A 22,859-nucleotide genomic window follows, 5' to 3' on the forward strand; every position below is an offset into this window, starting at 1 on the left:
ATAAAATCAATTCTATTGTTTACTTTTTGTTTTAATGTTTCAAAATTTTTTCATCGCAATTTAATTAGGTTTTAATCATGTGTTTTCACCTTTGCATTTTCTTGGTGCATTTCTGGTGAAGTCTTTGTTTCATAGAATCACATCCGTTGAACTATTTCTTTCTTACCTTTGGCTGCGATCTAAGGGAATCACATTTAACTTGATTCTCTGGTAAAAAAATCAAATTGACCTTTTGTGCGATGAAATTAAAAGTAAACGATGCTGGTCTACCCATTCAACTCTCACCAGTACCTAAGCCGAAATTGAAAGCAGTTCCAAATGTAAAATCATCTCCAGTTCCGGTGACTTCTCCATCTCCTGAATCTGAACTCAGTAAAGGGGTTGTACTCTTATGGTCTTTACTGACTCTATTTTTAACCACAGTTCTTATTCTGGTTGCTGTTGCATTAACACTTTGTGATATTGTCGATTTGGAGGCAGACTCAAAGCTCAAATTGATCTATTTACCTGAACAAATTCGAGCCCTTTTAACGGATTGGGCTCCACGATTTCTTATTACTGTTATTGGTTTCATGCTCTCTGTGATAATCCTGGTACTTGAAAGAAATGCGAATTATCAACCATGGGATGCGGTTCTTTCTCTTCTCTGGTTCACAGCTAAATTATCTCATTTGCCAGAGATTTCCAATTATTTTTCTCAATCAGAACTGTTCATCTTCAAATGTATTCTATCAGCAAGTTTAGCTGCTCTTTCACTGATTCTCCTAATTTGCCATTCTCTTTCTTGTGTCAAGTTTTATTGTCACAAAGAGACTCATATACCACGAGATGTCCGCTCAATAAATCCTAGTCATAGAGAATTGGTTCAATCATTTAGAGAAAACAATGAGCTCATTTCAGCATCTAAATCGAAAAATTGTTCATCTGAATCATCTCACCACCAGACTACTGTTTCCGCGGTAGATCAAAACCCGGTCTCACCGACATCATCATCCGTATCAACATGTCGGGACTTGGCCATCAAGCCTGATTCTTTCTTGAGAAAACGCTTAGCTGGTTTAAGTATTGACAAGAATAACAAAGTTGTCCATTGTACTACCGAGGACGAACCTTTTGACAAGCTTTTGGATAAACTTGGTACCGATTTACACTCTTCCCGTGATAATGAATCTTTTCAGAAAATCGAGCAACAAACAAACTGGATCACTTCGGGTTTTTGGGCAACTCGATGTTATGGCAATAAAACGAACTACAAGGAAGGCAATAATATTCAGACTAGTATGTTTGCGAGTTTCTCAGCATCTTGGTCAAGGTTTATCCCTGATGGATCTGGTAGTCGTTTAATGAGCAATGTAACCCAACAAATGGTTAAAATCAGCAACCAAGGAACTTGGACTAAATCAATGGAATCAGTGGATTTATCAGAAACGTCCAACCAAAAAGTCGTCCAGCCATCCAAACTCAACATACTGTCCCAACTCACTTATAAGTGACAATTTTGATATTTATTTTCTTTTCTTACAGAACTTTTTTATCAAGCTGCATTCTACCGATATTTAAATTTATCTAAACCAACAATTGATCCAAGCCAATTGCTCATCAACTCGAATGGCTTCTTATTTAAAATTAATTTGATGACTTAACTTGTATATTGAAAACCATTTCCTATGTTTGCATTACTATCAACTCACACGTGCATAAAGTAAAATCAATATTCTTACTTGTTAATGAAAAATTTAAACCCGATTAATATTTAATCCACTGAGTTTCGGGTTTCAGATGAGCAGATTAAGTTTCTTACTATGTCATCCAATGTATCATCGAATTGGCTGTTATCAATACATAGTTAACCGATTCAGTCAATTGAATTATCAAATTATCAAAAGTAAACTCGATTCAGTTACGATAAAGTACTTTATGTGTAATGAATGTACAAAGTGATTAAAATATGAAATCAAATATTTGATAAAATTGATGAAGATATTTGAGCACGAGAGATAAATTTAAAGAGGAAAAGATGATTTCTTTGGGGATAATGACGTTGAAACTATTATGAGAATCAATTAACAATCGAATGATTGATAATTATTGATTATTGATTCTTTTGCATTTCCAAAATGTGTTGTTCCGTTAATGTCATTAATCTATGACGGAGTTTTAGATTACGCGAACGAACGTGTTTATTAACGATCTCCTGGGTACACGAAGCGGGGAACCAACCACGAGCTCCGTCTCTGATTCTTTCACCTTCGTACCAATCTAGGAGGAAAAGAAATTAAATAAAGTGAGTTAATTGTTGTTTTCCATCATAAAGAGAAAGTTAATTTTACCATTCGTTTTACGGAAAACATTGACCACATCAGATTTTTCCAAACTCAATTCATCGGGTTGTTGTGCGTTGTATTGCCTTTCACAAATCACTTGAGGACAATCTAAATTAGAATTAATATAATTATCATCAACAATTAGTTCGTAGATTTAAGTTGTATAGCGAATTAGACACTTACCCCATTCTTCGTAAATCTTTTCATTCGGTTTATCTGATTTGGGTGGTTCGATTGCTTCTATGAATCTGATCTTATCCGTTCTGATTAAGAAAATGAAAAATTAAAGACTTGATGTTAATCAAAATGTTATTGACATGAAATCTTTGAATGAGTAACATCGAGTGAAGTCATTTTGCTTGTTAGTAATATGGAAAAATATTCCCGAAGCAAATTAATTAACCATAAACCATTGACTGATCATCCATGATGATTATCTCTCTTGAATCATCCAAGTTTCAAACTCTTCAATTCAAATTATTGTTATTTCTTAAAAAAAACTTTACAATAAAAATAATAGAAAATTTCAAAAGAACAACTCAAAACCTCTTGAAATTATGAACTCACAATTAAAATGAATTTCAGAATTTAAATCGTGTAAAATCCCATTAATTATCTTGAAAGTATTAATAATATAATAGGAAATATCTAATATAATCTTGTTACAAATTCGCATTCTGAGTTATTATCCTGGTTAAATTGAGAAAAATAGGAAGACATTAATGATAATAGATTTCTGAACAACTGAAAACAGGTAAATCTTACAGATTAAGTGTTAATGGTGATAATCAGATAATCAGATAATCTGGACAATGGTCAATGGAGAAAGAAACAGGAAGAAGATAATCAAGATTACTATTTATGATTAAATATAAAAGAAACAACAATCAAGTTATTAAAATCAAGAGTTTTTTGTCCTTCGAATCAAGTGATGAATATGAGATAATATTTATACTTTGTAAAGTTGAATTGCTCTTTGAAAACAACAATTTAAATTGCATCTAAAAGAAAAATGATTAAACTTAATCGCAATGTTGATCTTGATTACATCTAGAGGGTCTCCTCGTTGATTATTAGATATCTGGTCAAGCTTAACTCATCTTATTCTAACGTATTAGCTGGTCCACCCTTTACAATGGATTGGCCAGAAAGAAAGAAGAGAAAATGACAAAAATTGAAGAAAATATTGATTTCGACAATCAAAGTCGATATATTGACAATCAAGGCCGAATGTAAATAATTTCACTCAATAAAGATTATCTTTGAAATGATAATTGCAAAGCAATAAATCACTAATTGTGGGATAATTTCATGTAAAAGTAATTAGTAGATTCAATTGAATTGACTATTGGTAATTTTGTTTAGCATTTTGGTGAATTGATTTAATCTTAATTTTAGATGCAAGTAAAATTGCTGAACTAAAATTAGTTAAAAATAATTATATTAATTGAATATTTTTGACTAGAAATCAACTGATCAGTTGATTGAGACAATCAATCGCAATAGAAAAGTATTAGATCCTGAATAAGTTTCAAAAGGATAAACTTGATGATATCAAGGAAATGAATCAACAATCAAACAAAGCCAATGATCTTAGATTATTGTTCAGTTTTTGTGATTGATTCAGAAAAACAATAATCAGAATAATCATTTTCAATAGAGAAGAACTTTTTGTTTTGGATTATCTTCCGGTTTTGTTACTAATTATTGAGAAAAATCAAGAAAACAAAAGCAACTTAAGGAAATTGATTCATCACTTGATCCTTGAGGTGAAATTGTTAACTCTAATTACACAATTTCGTTTTAATTAATGATAATTTGATTTCCATTTTTAAAAAGAGTCTCGATGTTACTCTTATTCTAAATTCCAAATTGACCATCAAAATAACGTATTAAGATTTTCTGATTAGTTACTTTTGGTGAGAGCAACATTTAATTACAATTAAGAACCTCATTATAAGAGGTTAAATTGAATAAAGAAACTGGAAAGGATCGACCTAGACATGGAGATAACCTCATGATTCCAGAACTTTTCATGAAAATGAATTTTAGATGAAAAGATAAAGGTGAAAAGAGTGATGAAAATGAAACATATGATTAAATATGAATTGAAAAATTAGTTTAAACATTTGAAGGTCACGATGATGATAACTTATGATTATCATGTAAATCATGAGTGAGACTATTTCTGGAATCAAGTAAATAATGAATAAGAATTAACTACAAACTTACAAACAAGTTGACTAAAGTTTACCGTTGAAAATTAAATTAATCACTTTTCTCATTTTTAGCCTACGACATGATTGAGCTTTTAATTGAAGCTTCTAATGTTTGTCTGAGTTAATTTGATTAACTAAGGAACATAAAGAATTCATTTAACATTGCAAGATCTTGATTTCTATTAACTAATTTCCAATGAACATGATGAGGGTTGATGATTATTATTTGGCAAGAAAATGAAAACCAAATGAAAACATTGTGAACTGTTATTATTATAATCGTAATGAAAGTCATGATAAAAGGAATCAAAGAATGAAACTTACTCAGTTGGAAAAGCAATGAAATATTCACAAGTTCGTCTTGCATGATTCTTGAGGAAAGTCAATTGAACCAAATTTTCTAGGCTTGATTTCATTCCAATTGGAGGTGTTCCCTCTTCGCCGGGAACATCAATGGATCGGACGGTCAAACAGTTTCTCTCACAATAGTCATTCACTGAATAGCAAATTTCACTGGAAAGGAAACAATCAAATCAGATTAACAAGTTAACCAATCAGTTGATATTCATTTACCTTTTCTTTGAGGCGATAAGCAAAAGGTCGTTAAATAGGTAAAGATGGAGAGGTGACTTTTTCCACAACGGGTTCCGACCGCGAGCGGGAATGATTGAACTTGATGTTTGTTTCCATCTGACAACTTCATCTTTTTTCATTAAATGTCTTGATTCACTTATCAGTGGGAAGTATTTAACTTTATCAAAGTTTAAAATGCTGTCCAAATCAATGAGCTCTTGAAGTCGCTCTGTTTTTTTGGCCTCTTCGTTGCAATCGTTGACAACCTTGTAAAGAGCAGCCAAAGTTTTTTGACATATCTCATATTTATCTGTTTCCGTTGGAGGTCGATGGTTAAGTATGGCTTCAACTAGAAGAGGATATCGGGTTATCCGTTGCATGGGTAACAACAGGAAGGAAGTCAATGCGAGTCCATGGCACTTTGGATTTGTTTCCAATTGTTTCAAGGCGAGAGCAAATTTTGGTTGTTTTTGTAAAATTTTCAGGGTTTTCTCTTGTTTCTTACAGAAACGCAGATATTTTATGTACTCATCGAATTCGGATGTTGTAAATCTCAGTAAAATATCACAAACATCAGAAATGACAACATTGGTTTGCCAACGATCATCTAAATCTTTCATCAAGCGTCGAGTTATTTCAAAGACGGATTCAATATTAGAAAAAAGGCCACTTCTATCATGGGGATTGAGAATTTCTGGATTTGCAAATTCTTCACTTTTCATGAAATGATTGACTAGAATGTCTAAACTCTTGAGATACGAGGCTTCTGATGTTATCACTTCAAACATCGCTTCTTGGTGTTTCCTCTCTTTTGGTGACAGTTTAGATGCTACACCAGCTTCTTTAACTTGTGGCACTTCGCACCAAAGTTGACGATTACCATTCTTACCAACTAAATCAATGGCCGATATGTGAGGTGTTGTTCTTGTCGTTGACGCAATTGAAGATGTCAGTGAAGTTGTTGGTGTGTTGGCTTCATCGATTCCTGATTCACAAGAGTTGCATTCACAATTAGAGGCTCCATCCAATTCAGCATAAATTGAATCCAACGGATCAATATCATCCTGAGAATCATCAGTTAATCCGCTAGCCCAAAGGATTCGATTGTGTTTAACTTGTTCATCGTACAATTGATACAAAGGTTGTTCAGCTGTTGAAGAGAAAAAGCCTCGAGTCTCTTTGAATTCCATGTATCCTTCAAATTCATGAGTCTCGTAACGAGACTCTGGATGGATGAGACCCTCTCGGTAAAGATCATTGATATTCGGTTTTTTTTGCTCGCTTGGATCAATGGCTTCGACATAATCGGCTGACTTTTTGCTAACAATAGAAAGCCTATTGGAATGAAGGAAACTTGAGTTTTCATCAATGTTTCAGAATGATGGCTCTGGGAAAGATACTCTGAGCGTTTCATTTCCCTTTGAATTGTTTCTCGTAAAGAAGGTGATGATGACTCAAGAATAGAATCCATTAAAGAGCCTGAAGAGAGCACTTTATCCTCCAAGATTGAGGGGAAATTGGCATAACCACCAAATGAATCGGAGTCAAATTTTTTAGATGATTTTATTGTGGTTCTTGGGGTGATTTTTGGAGGAGTTTGAGATGAGCAACTTGAATTTCCCATGGTTCCTGAAGGTGAATTACTCTCACTACTTTTAGGTGTAACACCTCCGATGGAAAAATCTTCTGAACTTTTATCCCGATTGTCAGAAGCATTTGACCCATTTCGAGAAATGGAGGAACAGCTCAAAGTCGATGGTGTCCTTGAGATACAAACATCATAACTGTTTGAGCTGTTGTTGTCTTTCACCTTGAGATCTCGAGTTGGTGACATGTCTTCCAACTCTTTCAATAATTTACTCAACATCTCACTCTTATCCAAGGTCACTTCATCAGAGAAATTCGTGTAGTGAATACTATCGTAAATATGATCTGCACCGTAACAATCGTCTTTATTGTTCCACTGGTTAGAAATGTAGGTTTCTAAACCATTAAGATTAATACCAATAGATGATGTTGGATTGATCAGGTGACTATTGGAAGTTGAGGTCAATGTTGTGGTCAAGGTATTTACACAATTTCCTTGCTTATTGGCTTCTGTCCAACGAGGTGGTAAAGGAGGTGGTAAAATGGATGAAAAGCCGGGAGTGGTTCTGTTTGATCGGTTTGATGATGATGATGATGAAAGTGTTGATGGTTCATGAACACCAGATGAATAAGAACCAGAGTCACTATAAGAGAGAGATGAGTTTTCACTGTTCACCGAAATACTGTCATCATAATCATGGAAAACAGATCGGGTATCACGATAAGACGAAATTGTATTGGTCGATTGACTGTTTTTGCCAAGAGAAACACCAAAATTACTGCTGCTTATTGTTGGTGTCGGCGAATAGCTAACAGGCTCATAAATTGGTTCCTCTATGTTGTTGTTGTTGTTTCCACTCAAGTTGATGTTGTTTACACTCTGGTTAAACTGGCGAGATGAAACTTCTTGTTTCTTACTTGATTCTTTCACATTGGTGAGGGAAGACGAAAGTGAACAACTGGTTCCTCTTAGACGATTATTATAATGATTCGGATTAGGATTAGGATTATTGCTCCACAGAAAACTTGGCGTCTTTTTGATATCTTCAGCGAGAAGAGATTGAGTGAAGGTTGAAGATGATGTTGACGATGATGATGATGATAATCGAGAGTCTTTTGGTAATTGCTGATGTGAAATTGATGATGAAAGAAAAGTTGATGATGATAATTTAACCGAATTTGAATTCTTTTGATTATTTGAAATGTTTCTCGGTGCTGGTAAAGGAGCTTTAACAGATTTACCTGATTCTTTGGTTGAACAATTAACTGGTGTACAATGATGAGTACAATTATCATCGTTAATTTGTGTTCTCTCATCGGTAAAATTAATCGTATTTGTTTCATTGTTGGAAAATGTTACCCCAGGCAAAGTTTTCCTTCTCGAGGTAATTACTGGTTTACTTGATTGTTGATCTGACGTTGATCGATTAATTTTGCTTGTTGATTGGTGAATATTATCTCCTTTTGGTGATTTAATACATTCAAGACGCAGAATTGTTTCCTTAACTGATACAACTTTTTCTTCATTCTCTTCGTGAGTCTCATCAACATTTTCTGACCTCCCGCTGATTGAACTGGACAGTGAATTTGAAGACGATGCCAAGTAATTAGTTGCTCTTGAAATTGTGGAGACATTTGATTGTTTCAATTGGTCAGATGAGTTTTTATGCACAGTCAACAATGAAATGGATGAGGTAGATGATGATGAGGTAGAGATCATCCTATTGGATTCACGAAGGTCACTTTTACTTTTCCAAGGTTTCTCTTCATCTATTAGGCCACAGTTAACAGAATCGACAGCCGATGAATTTTGATTAACATTTGCATCAAATTTAGAAGCAATTTGAGCGATTCGAGAATTACTTTTCATTCTAGACCCTTGTTCCATATTGATCTTACCAGAATTACATTTCTTTTCCATCGGATAATTACCATGGTTATCAAGAGAGTAGGAGGGTGACGATGGTGATGAATATGGAGACAATGATGATGATGATGAATGTGAAGTTGCTTCTGTTAATGTTAATCGACCAGATGATGAGAAGCGATTACATTTAACATGTTTATCAGTTAGAGTAGAAGACGATGAATTTGATGAGTTTAATGAAGTGGATGAGCACCGATTAGGATTATCTGATTGTAATGAACACTTTTTATTGACCATTGTTGAGATTTTTGGTGTTAATGATGTTGCACGAACTCTGTTGAAATGATTACACGTTAATAGAGTTAAATTGCTCAATGACAATGAAGGTGTTAAACTGGAAGAGGAGGTTGGATAAGTTTTACGTCGAAGTTGAGGAGAAGAGTAAGTCACAATTTCAGGTTTCTCTTTATTCTCATCTTGACCATCACATTTTTCAAACTTTTCCTTTATCATTGACCATTTAGGCGAATTGAGAAGACTACCAACAATTCGTTGATTGCAATTACTGGTTTCTAGAGATTCACGTGAATCTGATGTTGAATTAGACCGATTAGAACAATTTAAAGAATCGCCATTTAATCCACTAGGTATTGATAAAGCTCTTAGATAATTGCGACAAGTTTGTTTTGATTGTTGACCATCACTATTATCATAATCACTTTTATACTGATTACAAGGTAAACTATTTAAACGTGAATAAGATCTTGTTGGTTTGATTGTATTGGAAGATGAACCATTTGAAATGTGATTGATTTCCTTTGATGATCGATTTGATTTCGTAAAACGAGTAATCCGAGGACGTGGTGGTTCTTGGGGAGTCGAAACATAATCTACACAATCTTGAGAAACTAAAGATGAGCCATTGGAATCCTGATTAGTACTGTTATTAGTTTCACTTTTAAATCTTGAAGAAACTAAATGACTTGAAGATTTCATGATTCTTGGTGATGTTGGTGAGCTCACGAATCCAGAAGATGCAGATATTACTGATGGTGAGGATGATGGAGATGATGGAGATGAATATGATAAACAATTAAAGTCCGATGAACCAAGATTACTGTCAATCGGTGATGATTGGAGAGATTTTGATGTTGATGTTGATGACCGTGATGATAATGAAGAAGAAGATGATAAAGATGACGAAGAATTGAAAGTTCGAGGTAATGTTCGTCTTGAAATCGAACTGAGTGTCAATGAAGGCTTATTGATCACTGGTGTTGATCCTTCGCAGTGTTTTCCATCCTGTTGATTTTTCAAACGCTTTCTCCAATAATCTGAATCATCGGTTTTATTACTGTTATTATCTTGATAATTTTTATCATTCTTTTCACAATAGTAACTTTTATTCCTGTTGCCGGAGTCTATTTCATGATGTGTTTCAAGCTCAGGGTCAGTTAAATGTGAGATATAATTTGGTAACGATGACCGAATCAAACTGAGACCGGTTGTTGATCTTGATGTTGTTGTGAAACGGGTTGAAGTTGTTGTTGTTGTTGTTGTTGTTGAATTAGTTAAATGAAACTGACCACTCCTCGGCTTGAAGCCGTTTAACTTTGAATCAAACTCATATAATTTCCGGGAAAATTGTTCTATCTTATTTAGTTGATTTGATGGTTTAACCAATTGAACTAAACAACTATCTGATCTAGTCTCATGTTTATCAATTGATGATCTTGATGAGGGAGATGAAGATGGGGAAGAGACTGAGGATGATAGAGAGCATGAGAATGGAGATGATGAAGATGAGGATGAGGATGAAACCGATGCCTTTGGGCTTGAAGTCCTTTTCATCATCATCACATCCCTGGTTTCATTTAAAATCATCTTGTTGGTTAACTTTTAGTTATCAACATTTAACATTAACCTAGGAACTTAAACCCGATTATTTATCAAGTTTAACCAATTAGCCTCCAATACACATAACGGATCAATTGTTAATCATTGAATGAAACTCGTTTTTATGATTATTAAATTGTTGGCAATAAGGATTCAGGAAGAAAAAGGTTCAAATATGAGAAGCAAAAATTGATCTTCTTGATGATGGAACGTGTTCCTTAATTGTTGATTCATTGATTTTTCTTTTCTTTTCTTTTATCCAACAATTAGTCTTAGGGTTTGTCTCTTTATCACTTATTCACCTTTAACCAATAATTCACACAATTAAAGTCAATTAACTAGATAATTGGATTCACCTCATGAATTTTAATCACTTTTATTGAAGGAGAAACTTTAAATTAAAGATGAAAATGGAAAAGACAATCAACTGATTGAAATATGGAAGATGAATAATTAGCAATAATCGATGAAAGAAATAGAATCAATCAGATATTCATGTTTTTCTGCCTCGAGATAAAAATAATAACAAGAAACACGAATGATAAGAAAACAAGGAGTGGGAGGTTGGGTGGTGGGGAGATTTTAATTATTTAACAGAATAACAACTCCACTGATTAGTTTCTATTTGAGGAAATCGCTAATTAAAAGTAATTAAAACAAAATCAAATGTTAATATCGACGCAAATAAGGATGAAGATAACAAAAGCACCGGTTCGAGAGAGAAAGAGAGAGAGAGAGAGATTTTCTTTCTATTTACTTTCATGTTTCTCTTTCTCTTTTTCTTTCTTCTTTCCTTTTCCTCTCCATCTTCATCTTCCTCTTTTTCATTAACAATAAATTGGGTATTCGACCCTTCCCCCAATATGGTTGTTATACTTTCCATCCTCATCCTATTGCTCTTTCCTTTTCCTTTTCATCATCACTTCTCTCCCTCGCTCACTTCCAATACTCTACTTTGCTCTTCCTACAGTTGATATGAAATCGATGAAGATGATGAAGTGATGGGAATACCTGTAACAATGGAGGTGCAAAAAGGGCAATCAGGAAAGGACAGAAAAGAGAGATTGAGATAAACTGAAGAAATGAATAAACGACTTTAATTAGTCGAAGGTCGATTCACATGGAACAATTAAAAGCCTTAAAGGTAAACAGAGAATCGATTCTCTTATCCAATAATAACCTTCATTTAAAAATGAAAATAATTATCGAGAGATTTTGTCCAATCACCATAATCACTTTGATTTGATTTATATCATAAGGTTTACAAGGATAATTAAACTACTTTGGCCTCATGCAATTAGTATCTCACTTACTATGGAAGTATTTTTAATCGTAATTAATCAATCGTCTGTTGATTTATTTAAAGTAAACTATTAATTTGATGTTCACACCCTCGATCAGAAATTATTAATAAGTTGATTAATCAGCTCATTGAAAATTTTGCGCAATTTCAAAAGTCGATTCATTCAAACATTTAATTATTTTACTAACAATTAACTACAATTACAATACATAAAACGGAAATGTGACCAATGTTATTAAGTTCAATTCTAATCTCAATTTTTTTTCTAATTACATTTGATGAGACTTGTCATCTGGGTTGATTAATTAGCTGATTGCTTCATTGAAAAACAATCAGTTTATCGCAATTTTCATTGTTTTTTTTTCTTGTAAAGATTTTTACTCTTTCACCACATCTGATTGCAGATAAACAAAAGAATTAAGTAATTCTGGAAATTGTAGTGGTTCCATCATGATAAAATACCGTTCCAATTGATGATGTTTTGAGGCTCATTGCCCTATTTCATTAAATTACGGCTCTTAACGAGATAACATTTAACTTTAATTATCGCATGAAAAACTGGTAATGGAGAAAAAGATTAATTACTTAATCGGAATTAACAAGTTAACATAATTCAAGTTAACTCTACAAACCCAATTCCTCATGAAACTTGTGGGCTTACAAGATTTCACTAACGGTATTTTGATTTTAACTTTATTATCTTTGGGTTATAATTTTCTCACTCATTAATTATTATTTTGTGATAATTAGCTAACTTTTTATTTTACATTTGATCAGTTAAAATGAACTTTTTTTTCAATTTGCAGAAGCTCTGGTTTGATATTTTGAATTGAATGAACATTTCAAAATCGATGTTTGGACCAAAATCCAGATCGTGAACACGATTCTCTCGATTCCAGTCCATAGCCTTTCGAGCAGGCAGGGAAAAAGTGAACCTTTCGAAAGTGAACTGTTCGCATTGTGCTGCCATCTAACGATTTAGATTCAATTCATGAGGCAACAATTGAGTGAACCAAGAAAACAAAAAGTTTCGAATAAATAATTGGGCAGAAACTTTTCCCGCAGAGTTTCGCGATTTAATTAATCACAAAATGTTGAGATTTCCATTACAATTAAGGGTATTTCCAAGTTCAAGTTACGACTCTAAAAAAGCAAAATAGTCCATCAAATTAATTACGAAGCTGAAACAACATGTTCGCCATCTATTGGTTAATTAGTTTACTTTTTAATGAATAAAGTTGGGTGAAGTCACGTTTTTTTAAGCTCCGTGTTTTTGGTGAATTTTCATGTAAAATCTGAATAGTAAATTAAAAGTTGTGTTATAAATTAACTGTGCGTACTCTAAGCTTCAGTTAGACACCTCACATCACTTGAAAGATGTCGGATAATCCAGGAAACACCACTGAGCTTCGCAGGCTAAGTAAGTACAACTCAAAACTATATACTGTCCAAGTGATGATTTAAAATTCTCTGATTTAAAATACAAATATTCAAAACCTTCATATTTAAAACTCTCTGATTTAAAATAATATATTGAAATAAACACTAATAAATGCAACATTAACAATTACAGAAGACCTGAGATTATCAAGCAAAAGTAAATTTAAAATACTGATGAATTACTTTGAGGAAAGAAATAATAAAAACTTGGTTATTGATAATATTCTGACTGAACTCACTGCATTTCCAATAATCAAATACTTCCAATTGATGATGAAGGATGAACTGTGGTTAAAAAATTTTCCAACGGAGACAATTAATGAGCTGGCTAAATTCTTTGAACGACTGATGCTTATTCACAACCAAGGAAATCAAGAGGAACAAAACACTGAGGGCCAAATTGAAATACAAAGTTTCACCAACAATCAAATAAAGAATCTTTTGTCAATACAAGTTGAACGTCGACCGGAAATGCCAAAGACATGGTATAATGTATCACATCTCAAGATTCTCCACACGATAATAGTGAGAATACCTGGAGTAAAAAATGAACTGAACAAGAAGATTGGACAGATTACAGCTGAGGCGGTGGAAAAGTTACTCGAGGAAACTACAGAAGATTCTGGTTCAGCTGAGGAGGTGACCTCGGGCTTCGACTCAGCGAAGATTAAGTGTACCAATACGTCGGATAGAATAAAAATATTCAACTTCATCAAAAGGAATAAACCACAGTGGGAAGTATCAATTCCACCGATCCAAGATCCACAAGTGAAACTCATTGGCGTTAAATTCGATCCTGATCAAATTAATCTATGGATGGATAGATTATATGTTAAGAATCGTTGGAAAAAATGTTGGAAGATGTGTGTTAAACACTTTTACAAAACTGCCAACAATTATGATGTTATCGTTGAGGTTGACCCCGCACTCAGGGAGTGGATGGAACAAAACAGTGGCTGCATTGCCGCAGGTTATAAACGAGTGACTGTGGTCGATCACTTCGATATAAAGCAATGTCGAAACTGCATGAGATATGGTCACTTAGCCAACAAATGCACTCAAATGAGCCTTTGCCCCTACTGTGGCGGAACTAACCATTTTCATGAATCCTGTCCAGTTAAGGAAATACCTCATAAATGGAAATGCCCCAACTGTCATCGACTTGGTGAGAATGCCCTTGAAACAAAGTGCCTGATTTTCATGGATCGTCTTCAGCATGAGATGGAGAAAAAGAACTACCAGTACAAGTACATCATGGCTTGAAAAGGTAAATAAAAAATTGAACAACAAAAAAACAAAGAAAATTTAAAATCAAACAATTAACAAAATTTGCTAATTAAAAATAATTAATACGAAAACAAGTTAACTACGATAATTAAACAAGTGTGAAAAAATCCTTTAACCAAATTAAAATCAAACAATTAACCAAACTTGCTAATTAAACGAATTAACCCAAACTTGCTAATTAAACGAATTAACCCAAAAACAATTTAACTACAATTAAAATTCAATTAACAACTACTAACACTCAAGTGATAATTATTAACTATGATTCTTTAACATTTACATGATGAGGATTCTCAATTAATAACAATTGTCTCTGTTAAAATGAAAAACAAGATCAATTAGACTCGACTTATGATTCTAAAATAAATTAGCACTAATGGAAGGTCAATTAAGGTTTGTTTATCTTTTCAATCAGTAAGCCCACTAATCACTTGAAAACAGCAGAAATATAGAAATAAAAGCTTAAAGTATTAGTATTAATCTGAGAGATAAATTAATTAAGCTCTATGGTCAAACCCTGAGTAACGACGGACATTCGCGATTTTCCCACCGAGGGTTAAGACAAACTACTCACAGAGGAGATACTCAATGAATCATTCATGAGATCGAACTCTATGATACAAGTTGTAATTCCTTTTCTGTGAACAAATGAAATGGAAATCACAAGAGTTTATAGAGAACTGCAAGCTGCTCGTCTTGGTTGGATAAAAAGTGTTCCAAAAATTGATAAAAAGTTTTCGATTCAAATTGTGTTGGAAGACCGATCACAAATCAGTCACTTAATCGCCTTGGTGAGTGAGTCGATCATTGATTCATCAAACAAACTTACCTATTTCAAGTTGAAAAGAAACGGTAGATTGGAAATTGGTACTAATTCTGAAGAAGACAGGAACGAACTTTGTGAAGTTATAAGTGAAATCTTCCCTGAGGTTGGAATCTTCTGTTTCAGTGCTTCTAAATCGTCAATTTACTTCAACGTGAAAAGAGAAATTGTCAACTCTTTCAGCTACTTAACAAACAATCTGATAATCTCGAACAACTTTAGAAGAGATCGTGAAACCTGTGTCAGTGAAGTAACTTCCTTTCCTGATAGAAAACGAATAAGAGTCAACATAAGTGAATTCAACCGCAACAAGCTACTCGATAACGACGGTCACATCGCCTGTATGGGCTCAACGTATCGAATCTTCGATTACCTTAGAGTTGACATTTGTGCCTGTTTAGAACATCAATTCACACAAAATTGCAATCGACCAGCGAAGTGTATTTACTGCTCAGAAGTTCATCATCACCAGTGCCTCGCAAAAAGTGAAAAAAATCTCAGGAGGTGCTTTCATTGCGCTGGAAATCACTCAGCCTTATCAATTGAGTGTCATCATATTCGTAAGCTGATCATAAAGGCCTCTCGTAACCATAACATCAAATATGATTGGATCCTCGCTGAAAAAGATTCATATGACTTATCTCAATGCTAGAAAGAGTAAGGAAGTTACTCGAAATCTCATTGATGAGACTCTAAAATCAACGGGAAAAATACTTGTGCTGGTGGAAGCTAATCGACAAGTTGCTCTGAGTTATCTGAGAGACAAAATCATCCTAAACGATCAAACAATCATCATAACATCTAAGAGTCTGAAAATAATTGCCTATGATACAACCTTAAGAAATTGTATCATCGCTCTCATCGAGTATCAACAAGCTCAGATTGTTGTGATTGGAGCTTACATTGCCCATGACGATTTGAGAGGTAATATGTGTAAATTCGTGGATATGGCGAATAAGCTCGTTAAAATCCCGTTCATCGGAGTTATGGATGCGAATGTGGAAGACACATTATGGTCAATGAGAACCACAAGACCTGAGTGCAGTAGAATCCTCGCTCAATTCATCAGCAACAACAACATTGAAGTCATCAACAAACCGAGAGCCGATAATTTCACGTATCAAGCAAATGAGAAGAAAACCTGGATTGATGTCGTCTTCACCAACATAGAAAACTACGTGTTAAATGAGTGCCCAATTGTGACAGATCATAGACAATTTGAAATTGTAATTAGAACTAGAGGAAAAATAGTAAAAAGTGAACAACACGTTAGAATTAGGAGAATTGAAAACTTCGACATAATGAAAATTTTAGATCAGAATGTTCAGCTCACCTTCAAGAATCTAATAGAGATACCAAGGAAGTTCGGTAGGCTAATTTCAGTACAAAAACACTCCAATAATAGAAGAATTAGAAGAATAAGAAACTTAATAAGAAGGAAGAGAAGAGAGAACAATAATAATGAAGAGATTAGAAATTTAGAAGATAGGTGCTTACAGTTAAGAATCAACAGAAAGAAGGGAATCATGAAGTATCTATTCAAGATTAGAAAAAATTCAGAATTAATGTGGAAAATCTTAAATTCGTTTCTAAAATCCAAACAGGAGCTATTTAGGAAACTTGAGGACAATAATAAGAAATACGATATTGTAGGGTTTGATAAGAGAAGACCGACATCAATCCAGGAAGTTGGAACCGAGTCAAGTGTAAATTCGATGGAAGAAATGATGATGCAGAACCTAAAGTTCAATAAGGAATCAGGAAATGCCGATGATTTCACGCTTAAGACCTGGAATAGCCTGTGGAAAACAAATAAAGTAATAATTATCGCGGAAATAAAAAGAGCATTCGAAATTGGTTTGGTTCCTAAACACATCAAAGTTTTCGGTGCACATTTTATACCCAAACCTGATGGTTCTCTGAGACTGATTAAAATATCAAATTTCATCTTAAAAATCTTTGACAAAATTTTAACAAAAAGACTCCAAAAAATTCTACAACAAATTCTACATGAAAAAACTCAATTCGCTTATCACTCTCATCTAAATGGTGGCGATTTTCATGTTATTCTGAGAGAGCATATTGGAGATGCTCAAATTGGAATATCAATCGACGCCACCAAAGCCTTTGAAAACATCAACCTTGAAGCAGTTTATACTGAGCTAAAAAACCATGTAGACGATGGTACCTTATCGATGATTAAATCCTTTCACACCAACAGAATACTTCGCTTCAAACTGGGGAGGAAAATTTATTATAAAAGCGATGATAAAGGTACAGCAGCGGGTTCCTCCCTTGGACCAATCCTCTTTATAATTGGGCTGAATCAAGCAATAGGCAAAATACAGGAAAGAGGAATAAGGATAATATCATTCGCTGATGATTTAATAATACTGTCAACCAAGGAGAAGAAAGATGAGCATCTGATAGTGGTTAGAGAAGAACTCGATAAAATCAATCTCTCAATCAATCCTAACAAAACGAAAATCATATCACATCCTGAAGCATCAATGGTTAAAGTAATTGGAAAGTACGTTGCCTACTCACTCCACCCTCAAAATCTCGGCATCATGATTAAAGAACACAATCCATCAATCAAACATCAACTTCAAATAATCAAAAAATTACCGACTCATTATCAGAGGATGACGATTAATGCTCATTACAGTTCATGTATGTATCACTTTGGCCCACATGCACTGTTTCGAAATCACAATTACCTGAATTTAATAGCTAATCTTCAGAATGAAGTTAATCATCATTTAAGGAACGCGTTAAACTTGGATAAGTATACGTCATCTTGGGCTCCAATAATCTTATATAATATTGGAAATCCCTTATCTGTTTGGCTACAAGCAAATATAAAGGCGATTAAACGATCATCAAACGACTACAACAAATGGCCTATCCTCAAAGAGATGAAAAAACAAATTACCTTTAAAGAACCATCAAAGGTTGAAACAGAGAGTTTCTGGAAAAAGAAAGTTGAATATTCATCACTACCAAACGTCTTCTATACAATTGATGGTAATCAGATAACTCTTGATGATGAACTGGTAATATATGAAACTGAAAACATCGAGCACAAAAATCATATTCTAGCAACGCACTTACTTGTAAATAAGCACAAAGAAGACAATGTTAACTACAAGTTACCTGTGAACGTAATGAAATACCAAAAAGCTGCCACGACACTAGCCATCATAAAGATTGTCAGTTCACACAAAAAGGCCTACACTTGGACGGGTGAAACTATCGGAAACAAAGTAACAGATCAGCCAATCAAGAAAATAAAGATAAAAAACATGATAACCACACCAAAGGACATCGAGGAGGAGATCGTAGAAAAAACAGAAAAAATGACGATGGCTGTCAGAAAACCTTCCCTCTTTCACACTCTATTTCCACAGAGAATTGAGAAGGTGTACAATCTCTATCACGGGTACACTGTGGGAAAAATAGTAAAAATGTATTCCACACTCATGATGTTAATAAGAGACATTGATCAAAAAAAGAACAAAAAACGTCCTGAATCCCACTACCTGAACACATGTAAATCCACCCAACATCTCCATATGAACGATTGGAACCTGTCTGAAGGAAAAGAAATCAAGGAAAAGATTGATAAAATTCATGAAATTATTTTAATACTTGAGACCAAACTTGTAAACTGAGCGTGTAGCCCAGTGCCTTCGGGCGATTGGATTATGTCCAATGTAATGTTTGAAGCATTAACCTCGTAAGGGGGGTCACTAAATGAATATTTTCTTGTTTGATCTTTCTTAATATTACTTGTTATTATCTTGTGTTAATATTTGTTTTAATTTGAAATTGTTGGATGATTAAGTAAGAAAGATGAAAAGATTATCAATAGCAAAGGTTAGGATTAAAGTGATTGAAAAGTTTGATTGGTCATTTGATGTGATTTACACAATCAAATGAATGGGATGTAAAGTAATCAAGATAATTTATAATAAGTGATAATTTATTTGAGAAAATAACACTGCAATAAATAATCTCAAGCTCTTTAATTAAACAGCAATTGATTGTATTTTATCAATAAATTAAGTGTCCAATCTTCGGGTAAAAGTTTTTCTTAGAAATTGATTACATTTGAACCAGAAAAACAAACATTAAATTAATTACAATTTCTTGGTGTTTCAACGTGTTCCTTTCATGGTTAATCATTGAACTCGATTGTGGCCCATTAGAGTTTACATAAATTAAGTTTGAATTGATTAAATTGATCTTCACCAATAAGATATTTGGATTCCTTAGGAAGATTATTATCATTTTGTATAAAGTATTTTCTTATTGTCAATATTATCAAAGGATAATCTATGTTTTCACTGGATAAGCGATGATAACTAACTATTAATACATTTGAAGTTGTTTGTAACAATTTAATCAGCCACTTACATGAACTAAATCAAAATAATCATCGTAATTATCAATCATAGGGAATAGTTTAAGGCAAGTAGTTTATTATACAACTTTTGAGACACAATAATTGTAACTTAAATTGAGCAATAATCATCAATTAACGATCCAATTTGCAATAATAACTACACTATTAATTCAATAGTTAATTCACTTCAAGAAGTTACAACTCATCAATCAATTCGATGTGCTGGTAAATTTCATCGATTCCATTTATTATGAGTCTCATTCATGATAATTGATAAAAATTCTCTTATTTGATCTTGAGCAAGTTCTGTAAAAATTAGATTCCCGCATAAATGTTCAAATTAAAAGTGACAACTTTGAGATTTCGTTATAACGATTGGTACTTGCGTCCTTAATTTAACAATTGCTGGTCCATGATTTCGGTTTGGATTTGATTTGATTTCGTTACATCGCAAAACTAATGTACAAAAATAAGTACTTGAATCGAGTCTTCGAAAAGTGTCAAATCAAGAGAATTAAATCTTGATAACAAAATGAAAATAAATTGATATTAATTGCAAAGATCATTTAATGAGTTGATGGAAACATTGATGAACTGAAATTCATTTTAATAGTATTTATATTAATATAAATGTAATACAATTTATCTTGAGGTGTTTAATCAACAATTTCTGATAAAAACTAAAACTTACGAAATTCATGTTAATCTATTTGACAATCAAATTGATTATCAACCTCGCCGGTGGCCTTGTGACCTTCATTTGACTATCATGACTTTTGATTGCTCATCAAATGATGAAAATAATAAAATAAAATAAACACTATTATCATAAAGGTGATAGTGAAAATAGCAAAACATTGATGAAAACCTGAATTAGAATGAAACTTTGATGATTAATTTAATATTGATTTCACTGATTCTAAAATCTAAAACTGAATCTTAATTATCATGATGATCGTTTGATTATAACAATTTTCTAAGTGACCAGAAAACATCATTAAACATGATAACATGTTTACTTGGTCGCAATGAAGAGTCAGAACTATTACCAAAATAGCAATTGGCCCGAACCTTTTTCGGTGTTAATCAAGTTTCACTAGTTAATCAAACAGTTACTCTCATTAATTTAATTTCTCTTTTTTATCTCAATTGATTTCCATTATCAAGTGGCCAGATTTCATGATAATTACTCTCATTATCTCACAATATTGATTGGGTACAAATTTTCATTAACAGTTAAAGTAAAAATGAATTATTATTTTTAATTTTAAACGCATTCTAAATATTAATCCAGTTAAATTATATATAAATTGATTCACTTGATGTCTAATTAATATTTTAACTGGAACTGTTTCATTTGAAGTAATCACTTGAGATTCAACCATCAACATAAAACTTCAATCAAGTTACCAGAAAACACACCTTTAAGTTAAATCAGTTTACTAATTTACTTAATTGTAGGAAGTTAGATTATTAATAATCGTAATCGTTGTGGGCTCATTTGCAACCCACTTTTCATCAGTGATCAACATCTCATCTGTCTATTTGACCTCTATTTATATTTTCATGTCGAATAATTAATTTCACTTCATCTTAATTACAATTAACCTTAATCAATTGCTAATTTTATTAAATATTCAAAAATCACGCCTGAAAAACAGCAACCAAAACAAAGTTGAACATTTTTGTTTACAATCAGTAAACAATCATGATGATTAAGTTAATTGATAACTTGTCAAAATAAAAGTAACAAGATTATTAAATATGAGTCTTAATCAATCAGAAAAAGTGGATGAACAAATTTAATTGACGTTAGTTGGTTTTCTGATTGATTGATTGAGTTAATCAAATGATGATTGAAGATGAGGATTAATATAACGGACACAGAAAGGTCAACATGATATTGTCAACCTTGACATTGGAGATAAAGTTTGAATGAAGATTAAGTAAGATTAGTAAAGATTAAGGAAGATAAAAAGTGTCATCAATTTTATATAAAAATCTCAAAGTTTTCTCATCTTTTTGACTTTTTCAGTTTTTTGTCGAACCATTTGATTAATGATGATTTTATTAACTTGTTAAGACAACAATTAATGAGAAAAGATTGTAATCAGTTATGATAATCTTGCAAACACATACAACTAGTACTTTAAATTTCATCTAATAATGAGATAATTTGATGAACGATGAAAACCTTTACATTATCATGGGAATAAAACGAGACAATTAGATGAATACAGTTGAATAACCAAAGAGAAACGATCACAATTAATTGACAATAACAATTGTTTCCGTATTTAAGGTCCTTTCGCTTCCGTGTAAAATCAATTGTGGTAATCAGTTCTTTGAGAAGATGAACAGAAATGATTTACTGATTGAAGTTTTTTTCGATAAAACTTTGATAATCATGTAAATTTTTCGTTATAATTTTGATCAACAGAAATCGAATAAGAGAAAATTGGTTTCCAATGACCGTTGATTGACCAAATTCAATCGATTTCTCTTATTATCTTAATATTCACCATTACGATTATTGTTTTCGTCATCAGTTTGCTCTCAATAAATTGGGTTAGTCCTGAAGCGAAAGAAAATTGTAAATGTTAATAATCTGCCGAAATTCAATTGATTATTATTATCCGTTGATCTTAATTGTGTCTATATCTCAAAATATCTCAATAATATCAAATGCTAATCATGTTGATCTTTAGTAATGTTTTTGTTTTTATTTGTTTACCTGTTCAATTGATTTCATAACCGCGATGTTTACATGATCATCTACAGAATCATTATCGTTATCACAGAATCAGAATCAGAATCATCGAGTGACACCTTTTTCCTTCTCCCTGGTTTGGGTTGACAATTTTCTCTCTCTACGGTTCAGCTAATCTGCTAACAATTAAATTCATCATCAATATTATAACAATTATATTCATCATTTGTATTATTAGTATCGTAATTAAGATTGATTCATTCACTTTTCTCGATTTGTATTGTAACTGTCAACTCAATTCATGAGATTGATTCACTAATTGTTTAAAGGTCATGAAGATATAATAATAATCATTTGCACCATCATCGTTCAGTCAACTAATCATATTAACCATCAAAAAAAAAATTCAGATTATATTAAGA

The 22,859-nt window shown here is 32.8% G+C and overlaps 2 protein-coding genes across 2 annotated transcripts; one reads left to right on the top strand and one right to left on the bottom strand.

Moving 5' to 3' along the window:
* Positions 1-1,900: 1,900 nt before the first annotated feature.
* LOC128396550 (serine-rich adhesin for platelets-like) lies at positions 1,901-11,120 on the bottom strand. Its single transcript, XM_053357149.1, is given in 6 exon segments — positions 1,901-2,259; positions 2,331-2,432; positions 2,508-2,587; positions 4,868-5,056; positions 5,117-6,479; positions 6,482-11,120. Coding segments are annotated over 6 exon segments (5,874 nt in total). The 5' UTR covers positions 10,455-11,120; the 3' UTR covers positions 1,901-2,092.
* Positions 11,121-12,493: 1,373 nt separating this feature from the next.
* LOC128396410 (uncharacterized) lies at positions 12,494-14,683 on the top strand. The gene is made up of 2 exons (XM_053356987.1): positions 12,494-13,189; positions 13,343-14,683. Exons 1-2 carry the CDS (start codon positions 13,147-13,149, stop codon positions 14,470-14,472), a joined length of 1,173 nt encoding a protein of 390 aa, XP_053212962.1. The 5' UTR covers positions 12,494-13,146; the 3' UTR covers positions 14,473-14,683.
* The last annotated feature ends 8,176 nt before the right edge of the window (positions 14,684-22,859 follow it).

This window comes from Panonychus citri, unplaced genomic scaffold, assembly GCF_014898815.1.
Source record: "Panonychus citri isolate SS breed McGregor unplaced genomic scaffold, ASM1489881v1 Contig00144, whole genome shotgun sequence".
In the NCBI taxonomy this organism is placed as follows: Eukaryota; Metazoa; Arthropoda; class Arachnida; order Trombidiformes; family Tetranychidae; genus Panonychus; species Panonychus citri.

Coding starts and splice junctions, on each gene's coding strand:
- LOC128396410 (XM_053356987.1), top strand. CDS start 13,147: ATGTCGGATAATCCAGGAAACACCACTGAGCTTCGCAGGCTAA. Junction 13,190..13,342: donor CACTGAGCTTCGCAGGCTAA/GTAAGTACAACT, acceptor TAACAATTACAG/AAGACCTGAGATTATCAAGC.